Below are 18,527 nucleotides of genomic sequence, written 5' to 3' on the forward strand. Positions count from 1 at the left end.
TAAAATATGAAAAAGGTAAATTGTTTTAAAAAATGTGATATAAAAATAGGTTTTTTTGTTAGATTTTTGTTTCCTTTTTGTGTGATACCATGACATACATATGCACACTCACAAAAACAAATCTGAAGATTAGGCTACTATTATTATTAAAGAAATAATAGTAATGGTTGATATTCACTTGAGTGAAAGCAATGAATATATAATATGAATGGCTTGTTTACTTACCAGTGCCACATCACTATAAAGGCATGCTGGTTCACATTTTGGCATAATTTGGGAACAGAAAACTGGCCTTTACACTTCGAGACCACTGAGGTTCACTGAGTCGCTGACAAAAACCACGTCTGAACATTTACACTTAACTGGTTTGGTTTAAGCTCTTATTATTTTTAAAGAAACATTTTATTAAAGAACTCTCCTGCTGTGTCTTCTGGGTCACTGAACAACTGCTAATGGTTCTCTCCATGGGAAATCTGTAATTGCATGCTTAAATTCATAATTAACAGCATGCCTGTTGTGGCTAAGGCTGCATGATTTAATAAGGGGAGACAGTGCATCTTCTTGCTGGCCCATGACCCATGCCACTAAAGTGAGGAATGCCATGAAACTGTAAGGGCTTGAAAGGAAAAACACAATTCCTTGAGCCCCTCTTTTCCTGTTAGGCCTTCAAAAAAGCTCCCAGTTACAACAATTACTTGAAACATTGCCATTAGTCTACTTAGGACAAATAAACTGGAATGTGAATGGTGTAAAAGCTTCCCTAGAGAGCACAGCAATTCACTAATGCTGATGTGGAAAACTGCTAATTAGTTGTTTTTTTATGTTAACATGTAGCATGTCTTGTAAACATGTTATATAAACCTGTAACATATTATTTAAACATGTTATGCAAACTCATTTCAATGCTACATGCAAAGAAGTAGACAATATAGTGTCATTGTATAATTAGTTTAGTTATAATGCTGACCTGATACATTTCACTCTCTCTTTCATTTAGACACATCATTAAGTGTAGAATATATATTTCACATTCAGAACTTGTGATAAGTTGAATAATACCATATTCTTTCTGTGTTACATCTGGGAACATGTGGAGTTCATAGTTGTGATTGAATATACTTTAAAAATAATAATAGTTCCTTAAGACTCTGTGATGTATGGAATCTTGCAAACACATCAGTGCATGGAATGTATGAAATGTAACCACCAAACTGCACATCCAGACCTGAGAAAACTGAATTTAAATGTATCTAATTGCATCTCAGAAGACTTGTGTCCCTTTCCTTAGTATTGTAATGAAATGATTATATAAAATGAAGGTAAATGTAACACTTCTATTACCAACATCCATTTTCAAAATGTATATGTGTTAAAAATATCAATCAAATAAGATGATTGGAATATCTCATGACAAATACAATATCCTGCATTCAGTTACTATAGTAAAACTGCAGTGAGATTTAATTGTGTGTCAGGTTTCACCTAGGTGAAGCCCTAAATTGCTCTTTATGAGAATAATAAAATAAACTCCCTCAAACTGGACTGCTTAAATTCTTCTGGGAAACTGCTCTAAAATGGAACACCCAAATCAAAGGAGCTGGCAAGGAGACAAAAGCTAAAACAACACAGTGGTGAACCAACGCATGTGAGTTCATGAAGTCATCAGGGACCAGTCCCAGGGTGAAAAGTAAAACTTATTTATTGATGAATTTATTTATTTATTTGCAGAGTAGCAGGCTATTGAAGCAGCATTCTGCCACTGCCTTTGTGTGGTGTCTATGAGGGTTCTATCCTAGTAGCAGTGTGTTAAAGTCAGTTCACTCAGTGTGGTCTGGCCATGGTGGTCTTCTGACCCAGTGCCATTTTCCCTTCTTCAGCCTACTTCCTCACTAAAGACAGACACTTAGTGGGCAGAATGGAGAGTAAAGAGTTATGTAATCTCTCAGTCGTTCTCAGCAATGGTAAAAAGCCTCCAGTGAGCTGGTTCATGAATGAGGGAGAGAGAAATTGTTGTGGGGGTGCGGGGGGAGTGGCCAATGTTTCATTGAGGGCTGAATGGTACGGCTTAAGCAGAGCCCTCCTGTGCCTTCAATCACGTTAAACAGGCCAACCTTTATATTTACTGGTCACATCTCTGAGCTGTGGACTGCATTGCACAATTCAAATGACAGGTGAGTGTTGCCAAAAGGAACTTCTTTGTCACTATCATGCTAGCTGCATGCTTGGACAGCAATCATTTTAAGAAGATTATGGTGATGGACCCATAAGATGGTCTAGACTCTAGAGCCTTATTTTTTCTTGGTCACAAGAGCAGTAGTCTAATTACAGAATTTTTTTACACCTGCACAATTAACAATTAAAGTTGATAAATCATGCTTTATTATCATATATTTTTGCATTTGCATCATACTTTTGCATTTTATTGCAACACGTTTTTTTTTACCTGATTTTGATATGTGTAATTTCTGTCTATACTCTGGATCAAAGCTTTAGACTGATGTTTAAAAGAAGTTAGTTTGTTTTTTTCATTCAGACAGAGTATTTAGATGATTTACTGATTGTGTCATGTCATCACAGTACAATAAACATTATGAACAGATCTGTAACTGATGGTCAAGGAATTTAGGAAAGTATAACAGCTGTAAAAATGCAACACTTTATTTTGTGACTTTAGTGGCTGCAATGCATTGACACTGGTCAGTGATTGTATTGCATCTGGTGGAAAATTACTAGACCTCTTCACCACCAAAGAGAAAGGAATGTATTGCACAAGTATGAACCTGTCAAGATGAGAAATTCTAGTTGTGTAAGGTTTTTCATATAGTACTGTTAGTATGTCAACTAAACAGAATTAGACATCAGCTCAAATTCTGTTATCTCTAAAATGCTATTAATAATCAATGATATTTACTGATTTAACAAACTAAATCTGAAGTGTGGTTTATTTTTTCATTAACATATGAATTAACAAGAGCATTTAAGTATGTTTTAGAAAATGACCAAAGGTCTTTATGACCCTTTCTGGCCTTTGAATGTAAACAGCACTCTGAGCCCTGGGTTTGCTAACCTATGATGTTGTTATATAATACAAAGTTGAACTATGTACCATTTTATTCTTTAACAGTACTACTCTTTGCTTGTTCCAAATTTCAGTTTCAATGAATTATTTATTCTAAATAACTTTGTCTAACAAGTCGTACGTGCAACAATTATTATGATCTGCAGCTACCTCCTGAAAAGACACCATTCTGTATCTGAGGTACAGGTAAGTCCCACCAGAGTACCACCCAGTGAACGATGAGCACATTTTGAGCTTGTTTTTCTATGCCATTTTGGCAGCCCGTGGGGCCTGTGAAATCCAAGGTAATCTGTGATCAAACTGCTTGGCACTTGGGTCTCTCCTCACACACAGAGGCCTCCAGAGGACAAGCCTGTTCTGCTCAATGCTGCCAGGCCTTCTTTCTCACCAGCTCCTTGTTAGGGTGAGAGTGGATTTTTACACCCCTTGCCAGCCTTTTCAGCCCTCTCCCGCTGTGGATAGATGGTGGGTCATTTCTGGCTATCGTCCACTGCTCAGACAGAGAGAGAGAGCGAGAGAGAGAGAGAGAGAGAGAGAGAGAGAGAGAGAGAGAGAGAGAGAGAAAGAGAGTAAACACATTCTCAGGGATTCTGGCACTGCGAGAAACCCTCATCATTTGTTGTTTGAAACCTCAAGTATGTCAAGGAAACAGTCATCTCTGTCACCCCTGGGGAGAAAGCTGGGGTTCTGGAAACAGTCATCTCTGTCACCCCTGGGGAGAAAGCTGGGGTTCTGGAATGCACTTCTTCCAGAGCACTGGGCGTTTAGTGCATCAGGTCTTGGAGAGGTCTCCAGTGCTCTAGTCTGGTCATTCATTTGTTTGATTCAGTCTCTAGAGGGCTTTTTTTTGTCTCTTCCCTTTGGCCAGGCCAATTCTGTGAAGGCCACGAGAGGTGTGGAAAGCTCACGGCCATTAATGTGAGCTGAGTGGAGTGAACAGTCAGAGAGCGTTCTGTGAGTGGGGCAGAGAGAGCTCTTTCAGTCACAGAGATGCCAGGTCAGGAACACGTCTCCAATGCTGTTGTGATATAAGTATACTATGAATAAATAAGTACACAGTATAATAATTACTATGGTTACATGGTTCATGTAGCATAGCTGAATGGTAAGGGCACATTGTATTCTGAAGAGAAATTACAATGAGAGACTTCAATGTTCACAGACAAAACAAAATGAGCTAATGAATACTGATAAAATCTTAATCATTTAGACCATTGCAAACCCATCTTAGTCTTAGCATTCAGATTGAACCTGTGGACTAAGTGCTGATAAAGACTCGAAGAGCTTTCAAGTCTTTCGATGCCAAAACAAAGATCTAATCAAAGTTTTTGGTCTTATCCTACTGACCTGCCTTTTGTCCTTTTTATTGTCTCTTTCATTCAATATTCTGCAGGAGAAAAGGGCGTGAGGGGTAAGACGGACCCCTCCAATGGTCTGAGTCGCCCACTGGGCGTCGTGCCCAATACTGAGGAAAAGATGAAGGACCGGGGCCAGTGGAACAACAAGCTGGAGTTTGTGCTCTCTGTAGCTGGAGAGATCATTGGACTGGGTAACGTGTGGCGTTTCCCATACCTCTGCTACAAAAACGGAGGAGGTAGGCATGGGTCATCCACGACGTACCAGACTTCACAGTGCTGGCTTCACATTCAGGGATATCTATGGCTTGTATAACTAAAAACAATGTTTAAAACCAGACAGGCATAGTGCCCTATTCCATACACAATGATGTGATGTGAGTCCAACATTGTCCAACAATACATTTGAATGAATGCCAATCTTTAACGTCGTGAATTTTGAGTGAAACAATAAAACGCAGGTCAGACTAATTATACAACAGGATGCTCTATTTCATGTTTCAGCTAAGTAACCTCCTCCTTACCTGAAGCAATACTCCTCCTTTACCTGAGACATTACTCCTCCTTACCTGAATCATTACTCCTCCTTACCTGAATCATTACTCCTCCTTACCTGAATCAGTACTCCTCCTTTACCTGAACCAGTACTCCTCCTTTACCTGAACCAGTACTTCTCCTTTACCTGAACCAGTAATCCTCCTTTATCTGAACCAGTACTCCTCCTTTACCTGAACCAGTAATCCTCCTTTATCTGAACCAGTACATTTGCTTTAGCTTAACCAGTATACCTGCTTTATGTGAACCATGACACATCATTTTTAGCCATCCAGATCTAACACAAGACTTTTCTTTTTGTAGAAAATGGAAATTAAATAAATATTTGCTATTAATTGAACAGTTTCTATGTAGTTTCTATATTTTTTTGTATTCACTGGGTCTATGTTTAGTATAATGTGATTACTCAGACATATGTAGTGTAAAGGTTCTGAATACACAAGTCTTTATGATAGGTATCATAACACACATCTGTTTGATGTGTCAATATTAGTCATGTGTTTGAATTTCCTTACTCTCAGGACTTTTATTCTATTACATTGAGTATCCTTCACAAGCACTGCAGTATGAATGTTGACTGAACAGTTTTGAGTCGAATCACATGTGGTTTTTAATGAGTCAGTGGTGTCTGTCTATAGACCGCAGGCATTTTGGAGCTTTGAGAAACAATGAGTTCGAAACAACTAACATTTCAGTGGAAATGGAGCTGTTCACATGGCTCTGGGTGTCCTCCCTTCCAAAAATGAAAAATAATTAACTCTCTTTCTATGTACATTTCCAGGACTCTGTGTGTTTCTTTATAATTTTGTCTATCTACCACACAGGTGCCTTCTTCATTCCTTACTTAATCTTCCTCTTCACTTGTGGAATTCCCGTGTTCTTCCTGGAGACAGCACTGGGTCAGTACACCAGTGAAGGAGGAATCACCTGTTGGAGGAAAATCAGTCCACTGTTCGAAGGTTAGCACACCACCTGGGAAAACTCCAGGGAGCAGCATCCTACCTCAAAACGCCTTTTCAGAATTAAAATGATAACAAACAGGCTTTTTCAAGCTTTTTTTTTATTCTACAGGTATTGGATATGCTACCCAAGTAATTGTGGCTTTGCTGAATATATATTATGTAATAGTCTTGGCATGGGGCATCTTTTATCTGTCCTTCTCTTTCTCCTGGAACCTGCCGTGGTCCTCCTGCAACAACACCTGGAACACAGGTGTGTTGATTCATAACTGATTCGTCAACTCACTATCACTCCGTTGAATATCATGCCTGTTCACTCTGCACCAGGTAGTATCAAGTCATTTAAGTAAAGATTACATATCTTTAAAAGGTCACAGATCACACGCTGATGTTAACATGAAATGTTTTTTAGATACTTGTATGGAATTTCAGCGAAGGAATGATTCTATTGACCAAAGTTATCTTGAGAATGCAACTTCCCCAGTCATTGAATTTTGGGAGTAAGTATATTAGTATGTTTTAAGCAGTTCTCCTTCCCAGCCACAGACTTGCATAACACAGCTCATTTCTAGAACACTTTGTGTTTTTGTAGCTGGATAGAAGAATGAATGCATTCCCAATAGTGTCTTTACAGCTAATCTTCAGTCTGGTGTTTGAATGAACTGAACTTTTTGTTCAACTTTGCTTAACTGGGGTTATAAATTTGCTGCTTTTTCTTGCTCCTCGAGGGTAGTTGTGCTGCAGCATTACCAGCAGAACTTTTAGTCTCTAAGTGCCTTGCCGGGAGTACCGCCACAGAACTCTATAAGGGAGTTGTACCCAAGGCACTCATATAAATAGCTAATACCCAGATCCTGTAACTCTCAGCTTTTTCAAATAATGGCCCAGAGCACTGAAGTCTCACCTCCACCCCACCCCCACCACAACCCACACCCCCACACCCATACCCATCCCCCACCACAACCCCCACCCATACCCACACCCCCTACCCACACCCCCACCCATACCCCCATCCCAACCCACACCCCACCCACACCTCAACCCCTAACCACACCCCACCCCCACCTCAATCCCTACCCACACCCCCACCACAAACCCCACCCACACCCCACCCACACCCCACCCCCACCTCAATCTCTACCCACACCCCCCCACAACCCCCACCCACTCCACAACCCACACCTCAAACCCTACCACCCCATCCCACCACAACCCCCACCCACACCACAACCCACACCACAACCCCTACCACCCCATCCCACCACAACCCCCACCCACACCACAACCCACACCACAACCCCCACCTCATCCCCTACCACCCCATCCCACCACAAACCCCACCCAAACACCACCCACACCCCACCCACACCCTACCCACACCCCACCCCCACCTCAATCTCCACCCACACCACAACCCCCACCCACACCTTCGCCCGTCTCTCGTCTCTGCTGTGCATGTTCAGGCGGAGAGTGCTGCGCATCTCCTCTGGTATTGATGACATTGGAGTGCTGCACTGGGACATGGCCCTCTGTCTGCTCCTCGCATGGATCCTCTGCTACTTCTGCATCTGGAAGGGTGTGAAGTCCACTGGAAAGGTGACATCAGAACAGATGATCCTAAAACAGTTGATGCAATATAGATTTTAAAAAGCATATATTTCATATTTATATCACGATGTATTCGATGTATCAGACTAGAAATTGCAAACAAAATATTTAATGACCCACATATGTGTTGTTAACTACATATAGTAGGCTATATCTCTGGATTGGCCCTGTGTGGTTTGAATGTTCTTTGAAAAACCATTAGTTGATTATCATAAGATGTTATTAGCTTTAAAGATCATTATGCTGCCAATCTGCATTTTACTTCATGCTACCCTGTGACTGTAATCCCCCAGGTTGTTTATTTTACGGCAACCTTCCCCTATGTCATGCTGCTGATTCTGCTAATCAGAGGGATCACTCTGCCAGGGGCCTCTCGAGGGATCCAGTTCTATCTCTACCCTGACCTGGGACGCCTGGCGGACCCACAGGTAGCAGGATCCTCTCACACTATGTGTGTTTGTAAATGCATTCTCCTTTCCATATATCCTTCAGGGCCAATGGCTCCTATGAAGCTGTCATGAACCTATCACAAAAAGATTGCACAAGGTCCCTTTGCAGAAATGCACCAGCCACCTCTGTTGGATTATGTACCATGGGGTTATGAGTCTGTAATTGCTCTTCAGCTTGAGGCTGAAGTTCTTCTTGGGTGAGAGTAGAGAACAGTTGTTTTCTTTTTTTTCTGCTGCTGCACAGGAGGAAATCAACCAGGTGTTTATGTCCTAGAGCTTGGCAGCCAGCATGAAAACACTTTTTGTTTCATGTCTTAGTAGTGTCCAGCTGTGAACTTTGACCTCTGCTCCGGTCTCCCCCTCTGTGGCTGAAAGAGCACCCCCCCGACCGAGAGGAAAACAGAGAAGAGTTCAGCAGAATTAAAACGATAAACCAATTTAGCTTGTACAGCTCCTATACTTAAACATGTCTTTGTAACCAGGATGTTGTTTGTGTTCAGAAAAACAGCACATTATTACAAAAAATATTAAGCCATGCCGATTTGTCGCTGATGCACATTTAGAGAAAACGTCGTTTTAGCGTTGAATGAGGACTGGAATGTCAGTGGTCCCCGTGGGAGTTTGAAGGTGAGGTGAATGATGTTGGCTCTTCAGGGAGACTGTACCCACCTGAATACACAGTTAACATGTCACTGATGCACTCGTTGTTAATTCAGTACTATTGGTTTTATTGGAGAAAGGGAATATACACCAGATTTTCTAAATTTGTTAAGAGCTTAGGGCCATAACACAGTTCCACCATTCTGCTGATTCTTGGAAGAGTTCTGTAGTTCAGGTTGGAAAGGTTGTGCACTTCCAGAGAAGTGTGGCAACACGCTACATATTCACAGTGGTCATGGTCAGGGATTATTTATTTTATTTATCCAGTGCACTGATACCTGTATTTTCTGGCAGGAGCGTATTTTCATGTCACCCACATGAAATCGAGAAGCTGAAAATATAAATTTGAATTATTATCATAGAATTTTTATTATATAGAATTATTTCAATCCAAGTAATTTTTAAAAGGTATACATAAAGGAATTTGCTTGTTATAATATTTTAGTGTCAAATACAATTATCTGACCTTGTAGCATTGCAGTGATTTTTTTGTGAGTGCAGTGAGTCTTCATCATGATATGGAGGCCTATCCTTCATTACTTACTTGGGATCTCCTTTGTAAGTGTTTCCTTACATAGCTAAACATTAACATTATCAATTATAAAAAAATACTATTGATGTATTTGACTCGCCCATTATGTTAGACTGGTATACCAACAAATAAAGTATTGCAGAGATTGGTGCCAAGTTGAATGATATTTAAGAGAATATGGAAGAACGTGTGTTACGACTAGACAGAAAAGCAGACACTCACAGATGTGGGAGGACAAGATTTATTACAAAGGGGCTTTACCAAAAACAGAGTCGAAAAACAGTCCAGGTCAGCAACGACAGACAGAGACCAAACACCAGACCACCAAACACCAGACCACCAAACACCAGACCACCAAACAAAAGACGAAGTCAAAAGGAGAGCAGGGATCAAAAACCAGAACACTTGAACCGAGTCAAAAGGGAAAATGCAGATACGAGAAACAAATAAACAGGCAAAAGGTTGATACACAATAAATCTAGACAGACTAACGCTTCGTAGAAAAGGACCCATCACGGCTATACTCAGCGAGGAATGAACGTTCATAAAATATACGGGGTGTGTGACAGGTGAATTCAATCAGTAGACCGGTGAGTCCGAATGCCAAGGAGTCATGTGATACCCGTGGCATTCTGGGTAGTGTAGTGCTCTGGGCAAAGTGAATCTGAGGAGACAGGCACGGAAATGATAGGACAGATTGGTGTGACGGGCCTGACACCGTGCGTTTGCATTCCTCTGATCTTCTCCAGGTTTGGATGGATGCAGGGACCCAGATCTTCTTTTCCTATGCCATCTGTTTGGGCTGCCTCACAGCACTGGGCAGCTACAACAAATATAACAACAACTGTTACAGGTGGGGTTGCAGATAGCGTGGTGCAAATCAGTGAAACGTAATGCAAAGCATGTTTTACAGACAAACTTTAATGAGGCCTTACATTTGTATGCATCTAGAATGAGATTACCGTAGATCACTACAACTGAATCTGAGTTGTAGAATATTCTCCAAAGAATTAGGTTTGGATTATAGGAAAATGCATGTGTTTATTTGATTTTTGTGTGTAAATGTAACTGTAAAAGGGGAAATTATCTAAGCAGACTTTCTTTGGCCTCCAGAGATTGCTTGGCTTTGTGCTTCCTGAACAGCGGTACAAGTTTTGTAGCTGGATTTGCTATTTTCTCTATCCTGGGCTTCATGTCATTCGAGCAGAATGTCCCTATTTCAGATGTGGCGGAATCAGGTGGGTGTTGTCTCTAATACACTGTAGCTGCAATATGGTGCAAGCACACATGCAAACACAATGGTGAAGAAATGGATTCCATGTGGAGATGTGGGAAGGTGGGGATGGGGGGATGTGGGGATGTGTAGACGAGAGGATGAGAGGATGAGGATGTCTGGGGACGTGGACAGTGCAGTGACTTGATGTCTTCCAGGTCCTGGCCTTGCCTTCATTGCGTACCCGCGCGCGGTCTCCATGATGCCCTTCTCTCCTCTGTGGGCTTGCTTCTTCTTCATCATGATTGTGCTACTCGGTCTGGACAGTCAGGCAAGTCCCTTAAATCTGAACAAACTGAATCTAACAGACACTTCTCTTCCAAGTTCTCTTCTAAGCTGTAATGAGGATAATAAGTTTGTTTATGATTAGTGAATGTGTCAATATTTAAACAGAATGAGACAGATGACAGTGTGAGACTTTGGTGAAGATCAGCCTTGGAGTTCATGAGTTTCCATTGTTTTGGAAGATGTTCTCTCCATGCTACATTGCCCCCTAATGATGAGCTAATGATGATAGGAGAGGTCAAATTTAGTCTTAAGAAAGAAAAAAGGTTTTTTGGGGAAAGACTCAAAATATAAGAGCGTAGAGCTTAAAATGGAATATTAATATTGAATATGGTCTATATGTAATGTAAGAGTTTCAATTATTTGTCAAACATGCGAGAGACTTTACAGACTTCAAAAATTCTAATATGCCAGGGCTAATAATCATTGACTATCCTTTGGTGCCATCTGGTGGACAAAAGGTTCTCCAAAAAGTTTCTACAAATGTATTGTCCAAATTTGATCCTGGAGATCCATGGCCCTGCAGTTTAATGTAGCAAAACTGGTGCTGGTCCTCAAGATCCAAGATTGAAGCTCTTCAGAGTTGTAAAGCTCCAGATGTAGGGTGAGGAACCCTGTTTTGATGAGTTATCATTGTGGCAGTAATTGGTTTGATACATGATGATATCAAACCACTGTAATAGACAAGCTGCTCCACTGCATTAATAATTCATAATACCATTTACAGCACACTATTTACTAGAGTGAATAACTGTAGTAGAGTGAGTTTACAAGAGTGAGTAGCACTGGTAGAGTGAGTTTACTAGAGTGTACTAGAGTGAGTAACTAGTAGAGTGAGTGTACTAGAGTGAGTATCTCTAATAGAATGAGTTTACTAGAGTGAGTAACTAGTAGAGGGTACTAGAGTGAGTAACTAGTAGAGTGAGTGTACTAGAGTGAGTATCTCTAATAGAATGAGTTTACTAGAGTGAGTAACTAGTAGAGGGTACTAGAGTGAGTAACTAGTAGAGTGAGTGTACTAGAGTGAGTATTTCTAATAGAATGAGTTTACTAGAGTGAGTAACTAGTAGAGTGTACTAGAGTGAGTAACTAGTAGAGTGATTGTACTAGAGTGAGTATCTCTAATAGAATGAGTTTACTAGAGTGAGTAACTAGTAGAGTGAGTGTACTAGAGTGAGTATCTCTAATAGAATGAGTTTACTAGAGTAAGGAGCTCTAGTAAAGTGAATTTGCTTGAGTGAGTAGCTCTAGTATAGTGAGTTAATTTAGCCATTTGTCTGACACGTACTGGTCTGTCTCCCCATTTAGTTTGTGTGTGTGGAGAGTTTAGTGACAGCGGTCATCGACATGTACCCATCAGTATTCCGTCGTAAAAACCGCAGAGAACTCCTCATCCTCGCTGTTGCTGTCGTGTCCTTCCTCATGGGCCTAATCATGCTGACAGAGGTACGGTATTGAGAATGAGACTCTAACATTCAAACTCTAACAATACCTAAGATTACCACTGATTAATAAAGGTAACTGGATGGTTACCTCTGAGACACAGACACAAAAACACGTTTATTAACATGTTTATTACCTTGATCACCAGTGGCATTTTAGCCTGGATAATAGATAACACTGATCTCTCTATTTCTCTCTCGCTCTCTCTCTCTCTCTCTCCCCCTTTCCTGTGCGTAGGGGGGAATGTACGTCTTTCAGCTTTTTGACTACTATGCAGCCAGTGGGATGTGTCTCCTCTTCGTTGCCATTTTTGAGACTATTTGCATTGCCTGGATTTATGGTAAATATGACCATAGAATGTTCTGAGAAATCATTTCTTATTTTTTATTTGTAATTCAACTAAAGCTGCTGCATTATTGTACCATTCTTGGCAACGTCTTCCAAGTCTAACCACCACAGGAGTCCACCCCCTTTGCCCAGATCTTTACCCAGCCCTGTGGCCATGCCCTCCTCCTCTAAACACACACATTTATTGCTCAGCCTACCCTTCAAGTGTTGTTTCCACAAAACATGGGCCTGCCTGCTTGTAGAGGAGATTTCAGATTGTTTAATAACGTTGAACCATGCTGACATTTTAATGGATAATTACAGAACCCAGAGAAATTGATTATCAGGATGTAAAGATGTAAAGTTAAGAAACACCAAAATGTTAACACAAATCCGACAACACTTAATCAATTTATTTTGCTCCTAGCCCCATGCCTCAGATTTCTTGCTTAGTGTATATATTAAAGATGACTACTGTTCGGTTCCTCAGGTGTGGATCGTTTCTATGACAACATTGAGGATATGATTGGCTATCGGCCTGGGCCTTACATCAAGTACTGCTGGCTATTTTTGACCCCGGCCACCTGTTTTGTAAGTCATGCTTTAGTCTTATTCCAAAGTCTTATTCTGTTTAAATCCAAAGTAGTGAAAATGAATACATTAACCACTTGTCCAAATTTTTACACATTTCTATAACATTATAACATATAATAATGTTATATGATCATAAATAAACAACATCTAAATTGACCCTGGTTTACTATAGATTCACTTTAAAGTTTCACAACTGTATTTGTCCCTCTAGGCAACCTTTGCCTTCTCGCTGATAAAGTATACTCCACTGAAGTACAACAATGAGTATGTGTACCCGTGGTGGGGCTACGTCCTGGGATGGCTCCTGGCTCTGTCCTCCATGGTCTGTATCCCTCTGTGGATCATCTATAAAATGGGCACTACCAAAGGAACTCTCAGAGAGGTGCGCACCCCTGCCGCCTGTCAATCGCATCCACGATCTGAAGGGTGGCGAATCCATAACCGAATTTCTTTGTTTCCATCACCCTCAGAGATTCTATGAGCTGGCCACACCTTCCCCGGACCTGCCAAAGACAAGACGCGAACAAGAGAAGCTGCAGGCCGTCTTTGCTGCTGATGAGGACAGCCAGAGAGGAACTCCCACCAAGGACGGATACTTCCCTGTCAGCGAGAAGGAATCTCACTGCTGAATTCCATAAAGTTTATGTTTTCTACACAGGTGGCCTTTGGAAGCCTTATAATGATACCTCACACAGTTAATGGCAGCCAAATAGTACCGATACAGAGAGGAAACAGAGGTGCATTTTCAGCTTACTTGAGCTCAGCCCTTCTGTAGGCATCAGTCTTCTATGTAAGACATGCAAGTTTTCAGACAGTTTGTTAGGCTAGCCAGAAATCAGAAGGTGTTTTCATCCCCTTGCACATTCTTCTTAAAAAATGCCAACATAAAATGTAAGTAATATGGCATTGCAATATGGCAAACCCAGAAAATAATCTTTATTGTAACCAAAAAAATGTAACCACTAAATGTTATTTAGGCCTCTCATATTCATTTATAAAAAGTATTGTAAAAATGGTCTAAAGGGAATTTTTTGGTACCTGGGTTTCCCCTTTGACTAACTTGGGCATTTTGGAACCCTGTTTACCAAATATTCTTATTTCAACATAATCATGTCACATTTGGACATCTCAAGAATATACTGCATTGATGACCTTTTAATATATAATCCCACCCCATAATTTTTTGATTGGACATTAACAAATACCTCGTTATTTTGGCCAGGAGACATGGACTCTAGAACTCTCTGTGGACGTCATTGCTGTGATCTGCTTTCTAAGGAAGCAAACTGATATTTTAGTTTTAATATGCACAGACGTGACTTTATTTTTATAGTTAATGTCGCTAGATGAATGCTCTATGCACTGCAGGGGAGCTTTGTGGTAGGAATCTGTTTGCAAGTAAAGAGTACAGCACAAAGCAAGAAACAATTCCTGATAGAACATAGAATACAGTTCAGTACAGGACGTCTATTTCAAAAATATTTCTAAATGAAAGTAAGCCCCTATTTTCATGGAAATGAACATTTTCCTGAAACAAGCAAAAAAATTAAATGTAAATGTTCAGAAATGTCATTTTTAAAAGTGTATCAGTATAATATTCTCACAGAACATGCACTTTGGTCACTAGCATGTCTTGTATACATAATTAGCTGGAACATTCACACAATTATTGTGACAAGGCAAAACTGTCACAAATAGAAAAGAATCAACCATAATGTAAATGTAATGTGAGCAAAGATATTCACTAAACCACATTCATTCAGAACAAGACCAAGACTGAAGATCACATATCAAAGATCTAAAAACTTAAACAACAACTGAATTTAATCTATCAAAAGCTAAAACACATCATTATGATTTATTGAAGAGCATTGTTTTATAAAAAGTGAAACTCAAGCATCCCAGACCATGGATGAAGCCAAGATGGACCTTTAGACAAACATCTTTTCTCTAATGAAAGATACACATACACACTACACACTACACATAAACAGTGACATCCATTTTATTCATTACTTTAAAATCTTATAAGAGCTATGTAACTCTGATGTAATCTAGTCTTTATTGTAGTTCAGCATTATCTAATGTCATTATATTTGGTTTTTTTTTTTAATGATTATAAACTTAAAATTCTTAAAACGTGAGATTTTACTTAAATCTTAGAATAAATTTCTAAAATAATATATTAAAAATCCTCCCCTAGGCAATCTTTTTCCTTCAAGTTCCGGTCCTCTTGAGCTTGAGGCTTGAGGGTCCTCCATAGTGTCTTGGTTGTTCCCAGGACTGGACTCTTCTATCTTAGCTGTTCCCAGGACTGGACTCTTAGCTGTTCCAAGGACTGGACTCATCTATCTTAGCTCTTCCCAGGACAGCACTCTTCTATCTTAGCTGTTCCCAGGACTGGACTCTTCTATCTTAGCTGTTCACAGGACAGTACTCTTCTATCTTAGCTGTTCCCAGGACTGGACTCTTCTATCTTAGCTGTTCCCAAGACTGGACTCTTCTATCTTAGCTGTTCACAGGACAGTACTCTTCTATCTTAGCTGTTCCCAGGACTGGACTCTTCTATCATAGCTGTTCCCAGGACTGGACTCTTCTGGACAGAGATATTGTTCCTGGGATCTGTTGGAGCCACTACCCTAAGTTGGGGGATCACAGCGCTCACTGTTCCAATTACTGCAGGAGCAACTGTTGCCTTCAGCTTCCTCATCTTTTCTAACTTTCTTCTTGAACTTTTTGAGTTCCTTGTTCTTGATGCTATCACTCGGGATTGCTACATTTATTTCTATGGCCTCCTCCTGTTGTTGTCAATCACCATTATGAATGGTTGGTTATCCATCACCATTTTGTCCGTCTGTATCTGGACGTCCTACATGATCTTAGCTTGGCCATTCTCCACCACCTCTGGAGGTGTACAGTGGGGAAAATAAGTATTTAGTCAGTCACCAATTGTGCAAGTTCTCCCACTTAAAAAGATGAGAGAGGCCGGTAATTGACATCATAGGTAGACCTCAACTATGAGAGACAAAATGTGAAAAAAAATTGAGAAAATCATTTTGTCTGACTTTTATATAATTTATTTGCAAATAATGGTGGAAAATAAGTATTTGGTCAATAAAAAAAGTTCACCTCAATACTTTGTTGTATATTCTCTGTTGGCAATGACAGAGGTCAAATGTTTTCTGTAAGTCTTCACAAGGTTGGCACACACTGTTGCTGGTATGTTGGCCCATTCCTCCATGCAGATCTCCTCACGTTTCATCTTCATTGCCCTTGCTGATGGAAGGAGGTTTGCATCCAAAATCTCACAATACATGGCCCCATTCATTCTTTCATGTACACAGACCAGTCGTCCTGGTCCCTTTGCAGAGAAACAGCCCCAAAGCATGATGTTGCCACCCCCATGCTTGACAGTTGGTATGGTGTTCTTTGGATGCAACTCAGCATTCACTGTCCTCCAAACACGACGAGTTGTGTTTTTACCAAATAGTTCTACTTTGGTTTCATCTGACCATATGACATTCTCCCAATACTCTTCTGGAACATCCAAATGCTCTCTAGCAAACTTCAGACGTGCCTGGCTTAAGCAGGGGGACACGTCTGGCACTGCAAGATCTGAGTCCCTGGCGTCGTAGTGTGTTGCTGATGGTAGCCTTTGTAACGTTGGTCCCAGCTTTCTGCAGGTCATTCACTAGATCTCCCCTTGTGGTTCTGGGATTTTTCCTCACCGTTCTTGTGATCATTTTGACCCCACGGGCTGAGATCTTGCGTGGAGCCCCAGATCGAGGGAGATTAGTAGTGGTCTTGTAGGTCTTGCAGATTCAGTCTTCCCAGCCTACAATTCGGTTTCTGGTGTCCTCCGACAGCACTTTCGTCTTCACCATAGTGGAGTTTGGAGTGTGACTGTTTGAGGTTGTGGGCAGGTGTCTTTTATACTGTTAACGATTTCAAATAGGTGCCTTTAATACAGGTAATGAGTGGGGGAAAGAGGAGCCTGTTAAAAAAGAAGTTACAGGTCTGTGACAGCCAGAAATCTTGCTTGTTTGTAGGTGACCAAATACTTATTTTCCACCATTATTTGCAAATAAATTCTTTAAAAGTCAGACAAAATGATTTTCTCAATTTTTTTCACATTTTGTCTCTCATAGTTGAGGTCTACCTATGATGTCAATTACAGGCCTCTCTCATCTTTTTAAGTGGGAGAACTTGCACAATTGGTGACTGACTAAATACTTATTTTCCCCACTGTATCTCATTTGGACCTAGGAACTTCCAGCCCGTCCTTGGCGCAGATGTTCATGTGATGTTTCTGTACCAGTTATGGCATCCCATGTACCATCAGGATATTGTATCTCACTGTTATGTGTTGGATTGTATCACGTGCATCTTTGCACAGTGTGCATTTGGAGTCCTACCCAGTGTGGTAGATCCCAACATCTGGAGATCTTGTGTTCACAGCTTGTTTCTGTTCTTGTCATGATTAGTGTCGATCGCTGTCTTTCAAGCCAGCCTTTCCCAGCCATTGGTAGGATTTCTCCATATCAGCCACAACTGCCAGTGGTACCTACCGTGCAGGAGTTTATCGTCCTGTGATGGTTCCTGACCCTCCTGCTTCTCATCCTCTAAATTTTCACTAAATACTCCATCACTTGGGCCCTCTTTCTGGTATAGTATACAGTCTATGCCCTCTTTCTGGTATAGTGTACAGTCTCCCCCCCCCTTCCTGGTATACTCCTCTCCCCTACAGCCCTACAGTGTACAGTCTCAGAGTGCTGGATTTGGGACGAGACTCTCCAGGCACTGTGAGGAGCTCCCTTGTTTTAATGTTCGTACGGTTCTATATCCTCTATTGGCCATTACTGGCCAACTTATTGTGCAACAGGGTAACTGATGACTGATAGAGCATCAGTCACCAACCACTGGTACCGGTCCGTGGGTCATTTGGTACCGAGCCGCACAGAAAAAAAAAAAATTTTATATATATTTTGAGTGATGTTATATTTTGAAAATAATAATAATAATTGGGATTCTCTTCTCAATTACATCCGTTGAGTTTTATTTTTATGCGGTTTATATTTGTTTTAATGCCAGTCGTATCATTTTTTTCCTTGGTATTTACCTCCCACACTTTAAAGACCGGTTCGTGAAAATATTGTCTGACATCTAACTGGTCCGTGGTGCAAAACAGATTGGGGGCGGCTGTGAGAGAGTGTAGGTGTTGTTCTTTCATTCAGCTCACTTCTCAGGACTTTCCTCACTCTTTGTAGGTATTTGGCTGTAGCTGCTTTCCTTGTGATATGTATATCAAAACTCACTCCAATATCCTGTCTCCTATCCACTAGTCCTTTGATGATGTGATATTAAAGCATGCTGAGAAACATTACTAAATCTGTTCCCAGTCTATACTG

At 40.7% G+C, this 18,527-nt stretch overlaps 1 protein-coding gene across 3 annotated transcripts; it reads left to right on the top strand.

Moving 5' to 3' along the window:
- Nucleotides 1-2,043: 2,043 nt before the first annotated feature.
- slc6a13 (solute carrier family 6 member 13) lies at nt 2,044-16,102 on the top strand. 3 transcript variants are annotated; one of them, XM_077007066.1, is made up of 16 exons: nt 2,044-2,171; nt 3,948-4,076; nt 4,473-4,673; nt 5,814-5,948; nt 6,061-6,201; nt 6,361-6,448; nt 7,412-7,544; nt 7,850-7,984; nt 9,947-10,050; nt 10,311-10,435; nt 10,629-10,741; nt 12,064-12,201; nt 12,436-12,538; nt 13,016-13,116; nt 13,331-13,501; nt 13,590-16,102. In XM_077007066.1, exons 2-16 carry the CDS (start codon nt 4,070-4,072, stop codon nt 13,746-13,748), a joined length of 1,854 nt encoding a protein of 617 aa, XP_076863181.1. In that variant the 5' UTR covers nt 2,044-2,171; nt 3,948-4,069; the 3' UTR covers nt 13,749-16,102. The 3 variants fall into 3 exon arrangements, with proteins under 3 accessions (XP_076863181.1, XP_076863183.1, XP_076863182.1); XM_077007068.1 differs by lacking the exon at nt 6,061-6,201; XM_077007067.1 differs by lacking the exon at nt 3,948-4,076 and having other exon boundaries at nt 2,047-2,171.
- Nucleotides 16,103-18,527: the final 2,425 nt, after the last annotated feature.

Source organism: Brachyhypopomus gauderio, chromosome 5 (assembly GCF_052324685.1).
Source record: "Brachyhypopomus gauderio isolate BG-103 chromosome 5, BGAUD_0.2, whole genome shotgun sequence".
NCBI lineage: Eukaryota > Metazoa > Chordata > Actinopteri > Gymnotiformes > Hypopomidae > Brachyhypopomus > Brachyhypopomus gauderio.